This window comes from Embiotoca jacksoni, unplaced genomic scaffold (genome assembly GCF_022577435.1).
Source record: "Embiotoca jacksoni isolate LCO1_2020_lvr unplaced genomic scaffold, fEmbJac1.0.p SCAF_16, whole genome shotgun sequence".
NCBI classification, from domain to species: domain Eukaryota; kingdom Metazoa; phylum Chordata; class Actinopteri; family Embiotocidae; genus Embiotoca; species Embiotoca jacksoni.
This window is the reverse complement of record NW_027185296.1, coordinates 3,741,276-3,760,695: the sequence shown is the minus strand read 5'-3', so window position 1 is coordinate 3,760,695 and position 19,420 is coordinate 3,741,276. Positions and strand designations below refer to the sequence as shown.

General features: G+C 40.2%; 1 protein-coding gene across 4 annotated transcripts in view; it reads left to right on the top strand.

Annotated features, from left to right (window-relative positions):
* Window positions 1-2,131: 2,131 nt before the first annotated feature.
* The window catches only part of slc44a5b (solute carrier family 44 member 5b), a 36,665-nt gene continuing 19,376 nt past the window's right edge, over window positions 2,132-19,420 (top strand). Inside the window, exons 1-2 of one of the 4 annotated variants that reach the window (XM_069150312.1) lie at window positions 2,132-2,413; window positions 16,324-16,372. In XM_069150312.1, coding sequence (XP_069006413.1) covers window positions 2,377-2,413; window positions 16,324-16,372 — 86 coding nt within the window. In that variant the 5' untranslated portion in view covers window positions 2,132-2,376. The remainder of the gene's footprint in view (window positions 2,414-16,323; window positions 16,373-19,420) is intronic. The other 3 variants (XM_069150314.1, XM_069150310.1, XM_069150313.1) reach the window with 3 other exon arrangements.

The following is a 19,420-nucleotide window of genomic DNA, read 5'->3' as shown; positions in this document are numbered from 1 at the left end:
AGGATTTGTGCACCTTCCCGCAGCTGGCACTGCTCAAATTCTCAGCCTGACCTGATATCATAATCGTGCAGAGCTCTGCCCCGTTCATTAAAAATGGAAACAAGTTGGAAACAATAACATAGGAGCTCACTACTCTATCAGCCTGTTTTTTCTTTTAGCCAAAAAAATCCATACATTTGAATCTAACAAGACATGATACATCAACACCATTCAACTAATAATGTAGAAATACACACAACAGCATGACTGCATCCATCTTGCTGTGGTATCAATCTATTTATAGCATCAAAACCCAACAACATCAGGCATCAATAAATAAAAGTTCAAAGACATCAATTCCCAGAAAAACATAGGACTGAAATACATAGTTCAAATTTCTACTTCTATTGGCTGCACCATGTATTTTTTGTAGTTTCATTTTTCTTTTTGTGTTGCTGTTGTTTCACTGCCTTTTGTGTTGGACTTTTGCTTCCCATAAGATCTGTGTTCTTTGTTTTAAACTATTTCACTCCATAAGAGGTTGAAAACTGTTGTCCAAGACCTGTGTCACAAAGACAAATTGGCCTACATTTACTTTATTGCACTTGGCAATAATTTGGTTCTTATTCACCTGTTGTGCTGCAGGCAGTGAGCCTGCCACATCATCATACGATCTGTCCCAGCGAAGTCAATCCTTTCTTAATGACCAGCCTTTGGCAACCTGAGCTCTCATTACTTTCATCCAAAGAATTCTAAAAGAAGCATCACTTTTTAGATGGCAGTTTCCAATACAAATTACCTGTCCAATTTCCAATCCAATAATAATACTGAAGATATTCTGTCATTAAGATGGGATTATGTTAAACAATATTCACTTAGGATTCAGGTAACATCCAGGGTGGATCCCTTTTGGATACAGCTGTCAGAGATATGATGATGATGTACAGTAAATTCCCCCTGCTGCTCTTTGATTTTCCACATATTGTACATGTTTCCACTCTCTGCTGCCACTTCCTGGTCATAGTCACTATAGTGACAATACCCATAATCAATGTTTGCCTATGTGTGTGAGTATGAAAAGTACATACTATATTGACAATATAGGCAACTGTACATAAGCAGCTCTATCTTTGTAATTTTGATTTCTTTGGCTCTTTTTATTCTGTTTCAAATGGTACTTCTGCCTCTGCTACATGTTTCTACATTTACTTCACTGAACACTATTTTACCTGCAACTTGTAAAAAATTGTCATGTATTGTTAAAATTCACCATGAATTGTACGGGAGTAAAAGAGTGTCACCTAAGTCATCTATAATAGTGAAACAAAATGCTTACTGGACACACATGACACAATACTGGGTTGAAATTGACCATCTCTCAGAACATGCAATCAAGTTTTTCAGGTATTACTTTCCCCTTTACGCCCATGGACCACTTGTGCATATATTTTTGATTTATTTAGCTCTTTAATTGGCTTTCTCAGGACCATGTGGGAAGGTATACACTATATAACTGACAGCATGATTCCAGCATTGCTCCGTTAACTTTAACAGCAAAGGTCTAATGTGCCAGAAAAAATTTACACATTTGTGTGGGTGTACAGGACATTTAGGCCTACGTCAGGTGTTATTTCTCAAACGTGAACTGTGACAGATGTCTTTTTGATCACTTCTGGTGACTTTACTTGTACCTGAGCATATACCCTGCGCTTCATTTGATATAAACAACAGACTATATACTTCCTCACCAGTAGGCATCATATAATTTGCCTATATACAGACATGAACGCATCTGATCAAATGTGAAGGGAAGCAGAGACTAAACGAAGAGTGATTTGCAGTTTCGTAGAAATCCCAGCTGAGGTCAGTGTTTCTCTACAGACGCCTCACTGTGGACAGACTTGTCACTGCCTAAAAATACTTGCTGCAATATTGACTGTAGCCTATTATTAATGAACGCAAAGAGAACAGCTTGGAAATCGCCCCTCTTTTCGCTGACACAGACGGTAACTCCCTCTGTTCGCGTCCATCGGTGGTTTAAATCTCACTCCTGTTAGTGTCAGACGCCAAACTGCGCAACGGGATGAGTGTTTGTGCTTTAAATCGCGTCCTAAACAAAGGGAAACGGGACAGCGAGGCGCTGGAGCTCCGGCGCACTGCGTCCCCTTTAAGACCGTTTTGGAATAATTAATGACGTCGCGCTGTAAACACGACTGACGCTCAGCTGCGTGGCCGAAGCATCCTCAGACCAAGAGCACCGAGACCTCTCCAGGTTCCTGTGTTTATTTCACGACGGGACTGCTGGGAGCCACGAAAACCATTTGGGGTTCACCCTCGACTCTCATATGCGGTCTCCAAACCCAAGACGACGGTGCTGCGTCTGTCCTGCTAAGTGCCATGGCTAGAAAAACGGACATCCCCTCTTCTTACTATGGTGAGTCGCTTCGTCTTTGTTGTAAACGGCAGGATGTTTTTTTTTTCCCCTTTGTACGTTGTAACGTTATGACAACAGGGTATATGTTCTTCAGCCTGGACGGGGACTGACCCTCAGCGAGCGTACACTGCCACTTGCTAACTACTGAGGGTCTATTTAATGGTTGGCATCAAATACGCAGTGACGGGGATTGTTTTTAAGGGATATTTTCGCTCGAATAAGTAAAACTAGTGTCCTTATCGAGAGTGTCTTCGCAATGCCTCAAACACATCCCTGTCTCCGGCGTCAATTAACAACAGTGATGTCATAATTTTCGCCTTCTTTTGTTTACCTCGTGTAAAAGTGCTCACAATAGGAGGCTGTGAACTGTCTGTCTCAGTCCATTCTCCACTTTCCTCCTCAGTTACCTTCGTTTCGTCTTTGTTGTGAACGCCGATGTATTTGTCCTCTGAAACAGCTGTGTAACGTTATGACAACAGGAACCAGCTCTGGCTTCTTTGGAGCTGCAGATGACAAGGATTATTTTTTGACAATTTATCGTTTAGTTTAGCTATAAGATTGGGGAAAAAAAAAAAAAAAAAAAAGCCTTTTCCTACTTCCCATAATGAGAACAGAACAATGCAATTGCAATTGTATTGTTCTGTTCTGACATCAATCCAAAGCCCAAAGCTATTCACTTTATAGTTATATTTATTTTACACTTTGAGATTCTTGAACACAGGAATCATTTTCATTTTTCCTTGAAACAGTCTTTGAGGATTATTCAACTACAAGCTGCTGATTAATTTGTCTGATCATCTTTTGGAGTTAAGTTATTATTTATGACATGAATCTTATTCAAGGTGAATAATGGTTCTTGCTTGATTTATAAGGCGGTGAAAGGGACATTTTGCCACTTTTTTATGTGGATGTCCACTTAGTGTTGATGGTAAATGTTGTAAATTGAAGCAATAAATTCCTTAGTGTGTGCTATATTGACCGAGAAAACTGAGGTTTTCATATTCTTCTGCTAGCAGAGCCGTGCCTCCAGTGCCTACATGTACCAGGGTGCTTTGCTTGCAAACCTCTGATGCCAAACCCCTGAGTCCTTTGGTTTCCTTTGTTAAATTTAACCCCATGTTGCAGCCACTTACTACAAACAATAAGCAGCCAGAAAAAATATTGTTTGCAGAGAGCAAAGGGCGTGCAAAGAAGGTGCTTCTTCATTAGGTAGCTACAAATACTGATCATATACTCTTACATTTTCATTTGTTGTTAAATACAAGCAATACAAAGAATCCAATGCTGCAGCATGTCCCGACACTCGCCTGCTTTGTTGGCCAAATTATAGTAATCGGTGACAAAAATACTCACTAAAAGATTGTCTGCAGTCTCAGCTGTATTGGTTTTATTTGTCTTTTCATGTTTATCTCCAGAAACTTCTGTCTAAGTGAGAAGAAAGCTTTCATGTATGGTAACACACGCACACACACACACACTGCTCTCTCCGATGGCGTTTTCAACAGCATCCACCAAAGACTGCCCACGCTTAAATGCATTAGAAAGAAGTAAAATACTTGTCCTTAACAATGTGTGCACTCATATTTTGGGACGCCATTTTCGCTGTTGGAAACATTGTAATACAAGTGAAAAGAAGAAGGTTTTGTTTTGTCCTTGTGTGGCATCTAGAGCACGACCTCTGGCTACCCACACTTGCAGTTTTTCTGACTGCCAGCTATCTCAAATGACAGAGCTGGTGTAAGCGGAACGACAGATTTTCCTGCTGCTTCCCAGGAACACAGGGAATGTATTGGGGAATTCATTGCTCCAATTGACTACATTTAACATTGACATGGACGCCACATGAAAAATGGCACATCTTTCTTTTCACTAACCAGTGTTGTTATCTGCTGTCTAAGCTATTTATCTTATTTGAAATCAGATATGCAGTAATGGTACAGTATTTTTTATGTCTCTCACATGATCCCTATCCTCAGTCAACTCCTGAGGTATGTTTGTGTGCCTTGAAATGTTCACCTGGAGTAGCACTCACAACAGAAGTGTTAATGACAATAAGTCTTATCTCCCGTCTTATTTAAGCATTCTCGATATTGCGGTTTCTAATGAAGGTCAAAAGCAATGTCCTCTCTTTAAAAGTTTTAATAACAAAGGATTTATTGTCTCCATGTGGTATTTCTCACCGCCCCAGGCGCATGATGGATATATTTAATCCATGCACAGATTTTTTTTATCCATTAGCCTGTTTTAGTAATCATGTTGTTTATCAAAGCAATATAATCCTTTGTCAACACCAGATGCCACACAGGCAGCAGTGCCTTTCTTCTGAAACAAAAGGTCTTAATATTTCCACAGCAAAAAAATATTTAGCTAACTATTTGGTAATCTTCCTTTTAACAATAGAAAAAGAAGTATTGAGTGCTTCTTTCCATTTTTTTTCTCTGTAGCTACAGTAATGTGAGGCTTCTAAGCGACCATCATGGAAACCTACCTGAAAAATGAAACCTAAACTCATTGACCCTTCTTAAGACATTTCTTTGAATAAATGTCAAACATTATGCTACGAAGAGAAATAAATGTCATTTCACTTCACAAGTTGTTTTCATGTTGCTGTAGTTCGGGATGTACTTCAATCATACGGTATCTACTGTACACTTATCCAACATCAGATATAAAGTAAAAGGCAAGGGTAGACCAAAGATGTGTATCAGTAAATCGGTCCAACCTCAGCAACAATGCAGAACTTTATATAATCATGAAATTTCATGACACACTAAATGGTGTGAGCAGAGCCTTCCACATCATTATCAGGAACAAAATGCATCACTTCATAAGTCTCTGATCAAACACTATGTAGTAATATGCCCCGGATGCCTGTCAGGAAGGCTTGATTGTTAGATACAGTATCTGTGCTGTCTCAGACTAACATTGTTAAGTCTGCTCCTGACACCTCTGGATGGGGAAAGCTACTGGGTCTTCCTGTGTTTGTTTTTTTTTTTCTTTTTCTTTTGCCCCTACACCCTGACCCGGTTTGTCCCTAAGATCTCATGACTCCAGTTCTCTGCCAATCAAGAAGGCAACCTGTCATCTGTAGTTGATTCTCAGTGCTCTCTGCGGACATGCAGCTCACCAGTGGGAACGTCAAACCTTATCACTCCCTGTTCACGAGTTCAAGCTGGTACTTTACAGTGTACCGTAAACCTGGCATCAGATATTATGTGTAAAGTGTTGTAAGTAAACAGCTTACTGCGTGCTTGGAGTAAAACACAAAGTAGAGCATGTGTGCCATTATTAATGTTCATTATTTAGATGGCATATACACGCATCAGCTAATATGTACAATACTATACTTGCAATATTTTATTTTTTATTTACTCTCGTGCTTCTCTTTTGGTAATTCGATAGAATATATTGAGACAGTTTAATTAAGGAACATAATTTTGCCATAATAGTATCCAACAGCCTAGTTAGTGGAGCATGGGATGGAGTTATGGTGCCTCCCAGTGTTTAGGTCAGCTGCTTTATGTTGGCTGGTGCTTTCGTTCTGTGAGCTAGCTTGGCAAAAGGGTGATGTTGAGGTTGTTTTTTTTTGGTCTAATTTTACCTCAGAGTACTCATAGTGTTGTCAAATTACGTTAGCGGATTATGTTTCACACACTGCATTTGTCTAAGTGTGGATTACACATGGATATCAAAGTAAAAAAAAACTGCATTTCTGGCTTTCCAGATTTGTTTAGTGGTTTGTGTGTCTTATTCCAAAAGTGGACGGTGCTACTCAGTCTATCTTTTCCAGTAGAAAAATAGAAAAAGAGGAGACATCATTTTTTTTTTTTTTTTTTTTTTTTTTTTTTTTTAAATGAACAGTAGCCCCAAGGAATATTTTGTGGAAGTTCTGCTGGTGTTCTCGTCTCAACAGGAAATTCACCTCCTCTCTTGAAAGTTCTCACTATACATTTCTGGTAAATGTAGGACACCATTGAATAAATTTAAGGTAGACAAGGTAGAATAAAGATGAGGAGGATTCTGAAGAGGCACTGTCATGATGTGATTGCACTAAAATGTAATAGTTCATAACGTGGAATTATTACTTACTTCTCGAGTAAAGCCAGACTCTTGTTTTAATGAATGTAATTGGTATACTGCGAAATAAAACAAAGGAGCAAAAACACGTGAAAAGAAACGCGTGAGTAATGTGTTAGAAACTAGTCAAGCTAGCTGACTTCTTTCATTCACATTCAACCATCCCCCACTTGGTCAACTCCCAGATTCAAGTGTACTCTTGAGGCTGGTATAATATATAATGTTTCTAACTATATGTAGAAAGTGTTCAATGGGCTTATAGTCTACAGCTGAAATGATCAGTCAGTCAGAAAAGTAGCTCATAATCATTCTGTGACAGGTTTGTAAGTAACAATGTAGATATGAGTTCTATTCACCACAGAAAGTGTTGAGTCGGGCACACTGTTAATTAACAAATTTCTCGCATGGGCAGCTCCCCTAAACGCTGCATTTTTACACTGAGTCAGTGCAGAGTCTTGACAGAAAGCTGAAAGCAGTGGTTTAGAGTCAGAACATTCACAGCCTCTTCCTGTGAAATTGCAGTTAGAGAAGGTAGCGGCTGAATGGCCCATTTTCTCCCAAGACTAAGTGCTATTATGGGCTTTTTAAGTGTCACTGTCCCCTGCAAATTCCTGTTCCAAATAAAGAATGATGCTCACTCTGTAGTGCTCCCACACATTTTAGCAGTTTTTATGGCATTTCTGCTCATTATTTTTAACAAGGTTATGTTCTTTTGCTACTAATTCCATGTGTCTTTTCTCAAGAGGTAGCCGTGTGACTGTCTGGAAGTTTGAAATATATTATTCACACTAATGATAGGGTGAATCGGTAAATAATTTCATGTGCACAGCTCTGCGTGCCTATTTGTTCAAGTTTGTGAAAATGGGACATTTAGCTTTGGAGAGACTTTCTTGGCGACAGCAATGATACTTTAAATTACCAATTTGCAGTACAAATATAGCCAGTGTTTGTTTATGACTAAAAGGCTAAGTGACATTGACAGTGATTTACAAAAACACCACCCAAAGATACACTGGAAAATAAGTGGCAAGAGAGGCAACTACATTCATGCCAGACACGTAGATGTTGAGTCTCTCGGGTGCACTGAGAGACTTGAAATGACTTATGATAGGTCTTATGTGCCAAACAATGCAGCTAGCTTTATAAAAAAAAAACAAATGAGTCATTATCCTCAGAACAAAACAGGCATGCTGTTCAGATGTTGTAAACATGCTTTGCTGTACAGGTGTGGGCCTTGCATTGCACGTCACAAGTTTCCTGAGATAGGTTACATGATTTTAAGTGCTTTTTGCGGTTTTGTCACTGATCTGAATTTGCAGACTGTTGAGAGGAAGATGTTAAGAGGATTCCCTGAAGACAGGCAGCCATTTATATTGACCAAATCAAGACAATGGTCCTCCCACAGGGTGTAGAACCAAATAATACTTCGACCTGAAGCAGAATATTTGGTTTAATACATTTGATTTGTTTAACTTGTGGCACAGACTCATTAAATGAAATGAACACAGGGACATTTCACTGCCAGCAACCAGAGAATCAAAATTTGTGATGTACTGTTGCACACTTGAATGCATATATTAAGCCACTAGGGCTGCAACTAACAATCGGTTTACTCTGCAATTCCTCTGCCAATCCTTTTTTCAATTAATTGATGATTTGTTTTGTCAGTGGAAAAACGCCCTTCCATCAGTTCAAAACTCAAACATGTTTCATGAACTATCATATGGGACAAAAGAAATGCAGCAAATGGTCACATTTGAGAAGCTGAAGTCAGCAAATGTTTGACGTTTCTGCTGAAGAAGTGACTGATGTGCAGGTGCACACAGACCAGCAGAAAATCTTTGAAATTTTGGTATAATATAGCCTAGGTCCGGATATTCAGCTCATCTTAGCTGCAGCGACACGGCTGATGAAATCCGTAATAGCAGGTAGCAGTTGCCGCGATAACCGTCAGTATTTAGCACTCGTTAAAAGTTTAGCACTGTTTGCCAAAATTTGGCCAGAGAGAGAAAAGTCGGTGCAGAGAAGGTGTGCCATGAAACGGTTTTGCTGTCTGATGCGCCAAAGTGCACCGAGATAAAGGATTTATCGAAGCAATTTGCAGGTGATGATGAGGACTGTGATAAAGAGGCAGAAACATGAAAGAGGAGTGAGCAGGGAGAAGGTGCTTTGTCATGCTTACATGCTATGTTCTGTGAAATGGACTTCCTTAAACCTGCAGTGTGGAACTTTTGTCTTCCCCTTTTCTCAGCCTAATTACATAAACACTGATGCGTGCTTAAGTCATCGCTGTCCATTGCTGCTGTTGCGATCTGTAAAATGGTGAACTAGTGAAATTAAGGTCATCAAAAAAAGCGAAATTTCTCATTTAGCAATCGAATTTGATCCATTTTGTCCAATAACATTTTGGAAAGTCTAGAAGAGCCGCACGATTGAATGATTTGATCCCCAATCAAATTAGCATAGGGCTAAACTGGAGGTTAGCCTACTCGGCCGGCAGAGGTCTCTCATGCTCCGCTGTAGCATAATTCAGCGCTACTGTTGTGGCTGTAAAACTGGATAAATGAAATATAAGACTCATTTTTCAATCAGAATTTTAAACAGCAGGCAAATCATTATAATGTCTGGTCGTTTTCCCTTCATGTGTGCGTGGTCCTGTAAGGTGCATGTAATTCTCAGCGAGCAGGCAGAACGCTGCATGATACCTGCACATCAGCTGTGGACAACAGAAAGGAAACTTCACATTTAGAAAATGAGATCATGATTCTGCCGGTTCTAATTTATGTCTGTGTTTAAACTTAGTTGACTGTTTTGCAATATTTTAGATAATTCTGACAATAAAAGCAGGCTCTTAAGTCAATTTAAAAAAAAAAGTGTTTTCAAGTGCACAAAAGCCAAATCAGTTTAATTGCTTCATATAAAAGCCTAACACAAACAACACAAATTTACAGATTGTTTTCTGTTTTTCTTAAATTAATGATATGTTGATTAAGAAATAGCCTTTGTTAGTTCAACTTTGGTGTATCAAATTGGGTCCGTTCGACAGCAAGTCCTTGACTGCTTTCTGATGCGAGTCCACCCCTGCTGAAATGATTAACAATTTAACAACTAATTGTCTTTGAATCGACTAACTTATTAGTCCACTCATCATTATAGTTCTAAAAGCCACAGCAATGACAGCCAGTGAGAGACTGCCTTTATGGACTTAAATTGTATTTGTGTGAAGTGTTCTTTCCCTGCAACCTTCATCTGTTTACCAGCTTTTTTTTGTCAGCAGTGTAGTTCAAAAACTATCCAGTTGATTAAAAAAACAGAGTTTTGGTAGAGAATACTGGCTCATGATCAAATGTTTCATGGCAAAGTTACATCCTACTGTGCTACTATAAATCTGAGCCGTCACGTCCTGCCTCACAAAAAACGTATTAAACTTTGATGTGTAAAGTGAGATGAGGATTTCTGTGTGATCATACACAAACAAATAATCTCGATCTTAATTAGTCATTTAGTCATTACACAGGCCTGAAATCTAATTTTTCGAAGGCATGCTAATAAATCTGCCTGCAGGGTGAGATTATTCACAGCAAACTGTTTCCAGTGAAGATTAACTTGTGCATGCTTTTATGATACTAATGTGATGTACCTCACTCTGTCTTGTTTTTTCAAGATACAATCACTAATTTCCAAACCATACATAACTAAGGAGAAAAAGGGAGCAAAAATGCAGGAAAAATTGGACTTAAATATGGCGGTGGGACCCTTTTGTTCACTCCTAAAGATGTGTAAATACGTACAGTGTAGTGTTGGTGTGTATAAGTATGTTTTTCCACCTTGATTTACAGTATATTTGGATATCAAGGCCTATCCTCTTCTGCTTAAATCTTTCTAAATCCTGGCCAAAGCCAGTTGAGCCTGTCACTGATCTAGCATAGCAGTAGGGAGTCTCATTTCACAGAAACGCAGGGCTCCCTGTGACGTGCCCGGAGGCTCCCGCAGAAGTAACCAAGGTCACAAAGCCCCAGCCACAATACTGCTACTTCTGCGCTTGGAGCAGCAGGCCTAGCTGTCAGCATCTGACACTCAGATGCTAAGTCCCCTCTCGAGGGTTGAATCCCAACCAGGATCTCACTATTCTTTTGAAGGGATGTCAGCTCGCACTGTGCCTTTGCATCCCTCACAAAATATGCGCTGTAAATACTGTTCATGCACTATTCACTAACAGGAGTTAACTCAGTGGGCTACCAAGTCAGATATGCCAAATACACAGTCCTTGACCATCTGCTAATAGTTGACAGGATCTCAAGGGACCCTGCTAAGTAAACCTAAACCAGAGTTCGGGCTGTTGTTGTCTTGTCTCAATAAGGAGTCAAGCACTTTAAAGGTTGTACTGTTCTCCAGGGAGGGAAAATACAAGCACGGCAACGGAAGATGTTTCTGGATACAGAAGGGCGATAGAACAAAGGCAGGAAAGAAGAGAGTGATGGGGCTACATGGAGAGTGCTTGTGTGTATTTTTCGCTCCTCATTTTTAATATCATGAAAAAAAAAAAAGTGAGCCATCTGGAGCATTATGTGCTTTGATTCTCTCAGAGATGGACTGTTTTTCTTTTTTGGGGGAATTGTGAGAGTCTTGCGTGATCATGTTGCTGTTCCCAAGTCCTCTGTGTGTGAATGTTTAAATGCGAATATATTGTTCTGTGTGTGAGGTAGGGTTAGAAAGGATGTGAGAGAGTTGTCATACACAAGTGAAGCCTTGCCAGTACATATCTGCAACCCCCTCCCCCACCCCCCATGATCCTGTATGACCCCCACGTGTGCAAGTTTTTTGATTCAGCTGTGAAACCTGGACAGTGACAGAGCGTGATCCTGTGATCCCATGGCCTCCTCCCATTCTCTTGTCCTATCAAAGCTTTACAATCCCCTTTATCTTGATGGCAGGGATCCACCCAAGTAGCTTTGTTGCTAGTATGCCATGCGAACCACACAAAGGTTGCAGGGAAAATCTGAATACTTCTAGTTTTTAAGTCCAGACTAAAGGAAAACACAAACCCCCAAAGCCATATTACTGATGTTGCTTTTCTCTATGGATTGGCAGAAGCCAGTGCTTTCATCAAATATGAATGAATATACTGTACACAGCATTCAGACTCAGAGACTGTGCCTACCCTGCTGAGAAACATCATTATGCTGAATTCTTAAAATGTCTGTTTTCTCTTTTTTTGTTGTTTATTTGTAGTTGGATCTAACACTCTTCTAAGCCCCAGCATAGCTCTGACAGAAGTGCAGTCTCACAGCACTTCACTCTCTCCAGGTCCTGGAAAAGTTTATGAATACTCAGAGTGAAAACAACAAAAAAAGTCCTTTCCAAATGGCCCCTCTGACCCGACCCATGTAGAGCACCTGCAGTGTTCGAGCTGTTTGCCTGACCACGGTATGAAAGAGGCCTGTGTTGGACAGTGGAGCCAGGGGACACTGGTTCCTGTGTCTGCCTGTGTTGATGTGTCTATGTACTGGATTATAGAGACGAGCTGAGAACACTCTTGAAAAAGAGGGGGGCCGTTGTGGAAGGGCTTTAAAGAAAGTGAGGAAGTTGTACTCGAGAGTGTGTGATGTACTGTACTCTACTGTACGATTACCATTCCTCCCTATTTTATATCTGACAATTATGTGCTTTATGTACTCTAATTCCTTGACTTTGACTTTAAGGTGTCTTTTGTATGTGTGCTATAGCCTGATACCCTTTCATTTGATATTTACAGTATATCCATACACATACAGTATATGTGTGTGTGTGTGTGTGTGTGTGTGTGTGTGTGTGTGTGTGTGTGTGTGTGTGTGTGTGTGTGTGTGTGTGTTCCAGTAAATGTGCACATAAACTCCAAGCAGACTAACTAATGTGAACCGCAGGAGATAAGTGCGCAATTTAGTCTCCTCCCAAATAGTGAAATACACGACGAAGAACTGCTTCTGTGACTTTCCCCTGATGCTTATCACTCCAGGGCGGGTTGTTACATCTGGCTATCTGCCAGCACTACCACTTTGAAGTCAATTTCCTGCAGTCAGTCTTAGCAGAATCTGTCTGACGGAAAATATGGACTTTAAGTTGAGGCATTGTTACAAAGTCTTTCAGGCTTCTTTGGGAGCTTTTATTAAACTGCTCTAAATAGTTTTATAATAATTCTTATGTATGTCACAGACCATTTACGATGTTAGGTCCTCACCCCTGCAAATTGATCCATAGGTCATGTGGCTATAGCAGACCAGCCATACATGCAAATGCCATTGTGGAGTGAAGATTACTGGCAAAGCCTTTGTCTGATCCCCATGTGTAATTCTTCGCCCAATACAGCTTTATTGCCTCAGAGCTTTTGATTAACACCATGATTAATGTGTAATGTGTAAATCTTTCAGTCACAGTAGGGCACGGTGGCATTATCCAACACTATGTCAATAGAGGAGACGAGCAGTTAGCGGAGCTTACATCAACTCTAGCTGTCCCAGTGTAGCATGCCTGCCAGGCTTTTTCCGAATGTTTTTGACTACAGACCCTCATTCAGTCTGACCGCAGCCAGCAGCACACATCCAGTCCACCAGCCTCATCTCCTGCACTGGCAGACTGCAGTGCAGTCTAAACAGCCGTCATCTAATGCAGAGTCTGCCGGTGGCCCGGCATCACTGATGATTTTCACCACTCTCTCTTAACCCTTCACTGGAATCTGTTTAGTGGGTCAGAAGAAGGTAGAACAGCCTGGTGAAAGTCGTCAGTGAGTAAGAACAGCAGTCATAGCTAAATTTAGCTCGGGTGAATAAGCACTAGCCCCATCACCAGCATGTTACTGTGCTAACATGAGGAAAACCAGAATATTTCAGCTTGCAGTGCACTGAATTATCAAATATGTCTGTATTGGAGAGTATGCTTCCACAATCACATGTTGTGTTTTGATTTCCTATTGTCACATTTGAATTGACAGTCTCGTATTATGGCATTTGACCAGTGCAATGATTGCCCTTATTTTTGTCAGCTGGCTGCTTGTCGGCCGCCTTAATGGACATATTGGCAGGTTGCACATCTGGAAACCGTTCGGAGATCGAGACACCACTGACGTGACTCGGATAAACTGTGGCCCCTGACATACACTGCGCCACAATTTGTCCACTCAGCACGGGCTCTTCTTGATCTCCGCCTGATTCAGCTTCCACTCACCATATGGACTAATCTGTTTGTACCACAGTAGTTCCCGTGCTGTGGAGGCCGACATGAGTTTTGAATATTTACACATCCTGGAAAGATCATTTGAAATTAAGTTTTTAAATCTATATACAGTATATGCAGCGTGCAGTGGGGCCCCGTCTGTTCGCTAGCTACATATCTTGCTCACCCCCAGCAGTTGTACTTCTAATTAGCTCTGATGTAAGTTAATATGATACAGCCTGCTGGCCTTGAAGCTGTAGCAACAACACTGGGCAATAAAAACTATTGGAGGTGATTGAAGGCACAACACAGAGTAGTTTAACTGTCAGTGTGTCATACACAGCTGCTGACTTCACGAGGCCCAGTTTACAATGGGAGTGATGAAGAGCAAATGTCATTTCTTATGTTAAATTAAAAGTTGGGATGCTTGACCTTCATTGTTGGTGTTCGACTGGCAGCATGGTTCAATGTCCTTCGTGTGTAACTAGAAAAACAGCTTATTAGTGACTGTCTTAAGGTTTAACATTACACCTGCTATGTGTATGATACATATGTTGTTCACTTCTGTTTGAGCTTTGTTGTCAGAGCTCATTGCAGACAAGCGTACCTAGTTCAAATACAAAATATCATCCTCTTACATTCAATGTCAGTGCTCTGCAAATGCTGCAGTGAGCAGCTGGTCTTGTAACAATGTGTCCTTGGCTGAGGAATTCACACTTTACGCACTTAACCCAGAACGATTCCCGTTTTAAGACCGAAATCACAACTCATGAGTGACTTTCACTAACAGACAAACAGTTGGCTGTAAACTAAGATTTTTAACAACAAGGACAAAAGAAACAGATTTAGCTCCTCGTGTCAAATAACACAAAGGTTAACCCCTCGTCCTGCCCTGTAGGCATGTCCTCATGATTTGGTAGTTGCACAAAGGTTCATTTAATCAGGAAACATCCCATTGGATCAAAGCTGAAATGTAACCTTGAACCTTTATTTCGCCCCACTTAATTATACTCTTTTTCAGATTGAACAGAACTATGACAATGCCATCTCAAGTACATTTCTGCTCTTGTGCTTTTTTTTTTTGCTGCTGACAAAGCAGCTTGAGCACACCTCTTGGGTTGTTGGTGAGCAGAATTTTGCTCACTTGCAACAATCACGTTATTTTATTGTTGGCCCACAGATTTCTATCCTTCTGACTACCACAATGCCCTAGTGCTTGGAAGTTTGTGAACCTTTTCTATATTTCTGTATAAACATGATCTAAAACACATTATGTCTTTTTTTTTTTTTTTTACAAGGCCTGACATTAGATAAAGAGAGCCCAATTAAACAAATGAGACAAAAATATCATATTTGGTCCTTTATTTAATGAAAAAACAATCCATTAAGTCTCTTTATCTAATTTCAGGACTTTAGGTCATATTTATGGAGAAATTACCACTGTAGGTTATAGGAAATTGTTCAAAAACGTATAAATGAATATCTTAACATCACATCACAAACAGATAACCATTCACCAGTAAAAAATAAGCATGTTTTATATCTTCTGTTTTTTTGGGGGGGGGGGTTTATTAAATGGAAAATGCATTTTAAAAGTATTGTTTTAATATGTCGTCCCTGCTGAGATGAGAAGGTGCATTTTATTGAATGTAAACCAATCATTCAATTGTTATAAGCTACAGTATTGATACTTAACGAACATAAACGCAGGCAAATAGTTTATTTCTCAGTGTGCACACAGAAACGTATCACTGACTTCTGCGCAACCTTGTGCTACTCTCCAGAGAATGCCGTTGTAGAATTACCCCAGAGGAAACTTGGATGGCTGTGGTGCTAAAGAGGCATAAGCGAAGTCGGACACAGACAGAACTTGTTACTGTAATAAGTTTGTTGATTTTTGTCTTTTCATTGGATTCACTGATACAAATATAAAGAGAGCTGTGCTTGGAAATTCAGGAGTTATGTAATTTTATTGTACATTTAAAAACAGGTCACCCATATTTTCATGTGCGTAGTACAGAGCATTCATTTCTCACACTTTTTGAAGCCAGACCGGCTTGTTTGCCTCTTGACATGATCAGTTTGTGAAATGGGCAGATGGGAGATAGGCCCACTCGTGCTGCCCCTAAATCTGCACCAGCTGCTGGGAGATATTACAGTCGATGTGTGATGATTAATAGGTCCTCGGCAACGCGTCATACTTAGTTTCAACTGGTGTGGACACTAGTTGGGGACCAAATGAATGCGCTATGTCACACTTAAACGTGCACAGTTGAATTTAGGCCCTTGGGCGACTTATGGTGGAGAATCTTCACTGTGACCCAGATAAGATATTTGGATTAAGAGGTGTTATAATGATTTATTATGTTTCCATGCACGCTACATTGTTTTGACTTTACTGCACAATTTTAGTAAGGTGTTCCCTCCTTCTCCTAGTCCTGCTATGAAACATGCACTGTGAAATTACCTACTTAGCTTGTCCTGGCCAGTTAAATGGCCCAGCAGATTTACTTTTTACACTTTATGGTGTAATAAAATGTTTCTCATAAGCTTTAAGCTGGTATTCCACCATTTACTGTATATGCACTCTGTCAGTGTATTTGAACAGTTTCTTTTGAGTCTCCAATGTTGTCCGTGTCTTACAGGTGAACCACGCAAGTTTGACCCAAACTTCAGAGGGCCTGTTCATCAAAGGTACGCAACGTCATCATCGTTTGCATGTCAAAATCTTTACAAACACATTTAAGAGACATTTCATCATCACCCACCTGCATTGACCAGATGCAGAAACCTCACACACCAATTGGAGTTTTTAAGGAATTTTTATTTGACCCGGCCTGCCAAACATCTGACACTATGTATATCGATTTTGCCCGTTGTATAATCTTTTTGGCACCCCTGTCCGAGCGCTGGCACATTGATTATTCGCCATGCTATGTTAATAAAGATCGAGGCTTGAGTGCTGGCAGCTCTCTCCTCTCCATCACACAGATCAATGGCCATAAGTCAAGCTGGTGTCTGGAATTAACCCAATGACACACATTAGGCGCCAGTGAGATGCACAGAGGAAACAGATGTAGTTGACACTCAGGATGTCACGAGAATCAATACTTTGGTACCAAGTTTACACCAAAATTCTAAAATCGGGCTGTACTTGGTTTCTAAAGGTACCATGGGTACCGTAGATGCTCTAGGAACTACACATACAGAACAATAACAACAAAATTAAACACTTGAAACTTCTCTGTGCAGCTCATAGATAGGCACTGGGACTTGTACACAGAATTAACGATGAGTGAGTCTCAGTTGTAAACTTTTATTTGATATATTAAGAACATGGTGTCAAAATGTTCACATCCTAATATGTTACTGGTATTGTTTGTAGCAATACCTCACACAACGTTCACTAAGCCGTTTGCTTGTTTAGGCTAACAGAGATTTGGGGTGGGTGCTGCTGATGACAGGAGTAGCTACCATCAAAGTAAAATGAACACACTGTGGGGCCTGATTTACTAAGCTCTCAAATAAAGGGTTCTAAATTGCTTGTTTTTTCCAAAAGTTTGCACATTTAATTTGCACTTGTTTAGCGGGTGTTTTATTAAGAGTATTTGCGTCTCTGACTTGGCTGTATTTAAATGAGGGGTTTGCGTGTGTTAAAGTGATTCCAGCAATGGAAAACAGAATGACCGCAAAAGGAAATCTGATCCCATTGAAATTAAGAAATATAAATATAACATGAACAAAATGCTAAATGGAGATTATCAGCAAGAAAGTCAATACTGTGGGAAAAACAAAAAGGCCCAAAAAAAAAAAAGCTTAATAATAAAACGTCAGCAGATAAAACAGGGAAGACGGTGGATGAGATTCCTCTAACAAACACCGATCAGCAGGTCCAGCTTGTTCTGTGATGAGCAGGTGGATTGGTTTCATTATGTGGGGACATTATGAAGCTACCTGTGAATTCTGCGGGACACATTCAGGCCCTGGAACAGCACACCTGTATAACGGGACTGGGTAGGATATCCAAGCAGCGATACGCTAGAATGACCCAGAGGCAGGAAAATGCTGAGTCGTAAGATGTTTTTTTTTTTTATTGCTGGTGTTTCGTGGCTCCTCCTTGTTGTTGGCTGTCAATCATCATTCAGTTCATTCAATAACTCAGAAATGTCATCGCTGAACAGACGATATGTCTGAATAATTTAAGCCTCTGTCATCTCAAAAATGTTTCCACGGGTGTAAAACCACATTCTCTACATATTCTGTGGTTTCCCTGCATCTCCTTCTCACCACAATAAGAGCAGCCGTCTCTCCAGATGTGGACATCTGATTAATACAAACCTTTCCGCAAACTAAAATACACACGCAATCACTTCTCCTTTTTCTACTTTCAGGTGTAGTAAATATCATTGCGGGTGCTAGATGTATGTATTTGCATTTCCCCTCCGAGGCTTGTGCACTTTCAAGTAGAAACGCCCAATATTACGTATGCTTGCATTCAAAGACGCAAAATGGACAACGTGTGTTAAAATTGCACATTCGGAAGACGAAATCCTCACTGCACGTCGTTAGTAGATCTGTTTGGACATTTTTTTGCGGGTGGTGTGGACCTTTGGTACATCATGCCATAGGTGTGAAGCAGCTTTTTCAGATAAAAGAGTTTATCTTGAAATATGTGATACCAAGAATCATGTGTAGTCAGCAGTATTGGCACCGACTAGTTCACACATCACTAAGGCTTTGCACTTGAAACTATTGTTAAAAAAAAAAACATGATTGGTTATAACACCTGAAAATGGTTTATACCTACATTATCAAGTATTAACATCAGTTGATCATGTAAATGGTTGATTATTTACCAGTTTTCTCTGTGGATCAACTAATCGATTGAAAAACCCTGATGTAAAAAGTCTAAAATTATTGTGATTGTAGATGTGATCCTCGACATATAAGAATAAAGAACTACAAACTGAAGGTTGGTTGGCCCCTCCAAAAATGAATAAATGAGATTTTAGAAATAAATTTTACATTTTAAGACAACCCGATTTCTTTAGCACAATGAAGAGCACAGTTTTGCAATAAAGCAAAACCCCCTGAGGGTGTCACCATGGGCTCTTCTTGATGATTTAGTCATTTCTGCAGTAATGTAGGCTCTTATCTCTTTTATGTTCAATGTCAGTTCGGCAGGCTGCTGTGAAGGCACGTTTCAGTCTCTTTATCCCACCCTCTCCATCCCATTTCACTGCTACAGTTGGGTGAAGGCACCGGGGATACTTTGATGTTTCTGTGGCCCAGAGGCTTTTCTTAATGAGAACTGGGAGAGAACCAACTCTGTGGTCGTCTTGTTTTCGTGCAAGCTCAAAGCCTAAATGAAGTAACCCTATCTGGTTATTGAGCAGTCCTCTACAGGCCAGACAGAGGTGGACATGATGTAGTGGTGATTCTGCCGGGCAATAGCTGTAAACACACGAATGCAATCAGTGTCAAAAATATACCCAAGTGCAGTGCTAATGTGATGCAATCATTCCTTTTTATAGTGCTCTGTTGAGAGTGTGGTTCAATATAAATGTGCACTGTAACTATAAATCCAAGACTTTCTCCCGTCCCAGCATGTGTCACAACTCACCTAAAGGAGCCTTGTATTTGTCAGCAAAACTGCTCACTTGAACAATTGCCCCTCATGGCTCTCCTGACCACTTGAAATATCCCTTTTGTGTGCAAAATCTGGCCCTCCTTCCTGTAAAT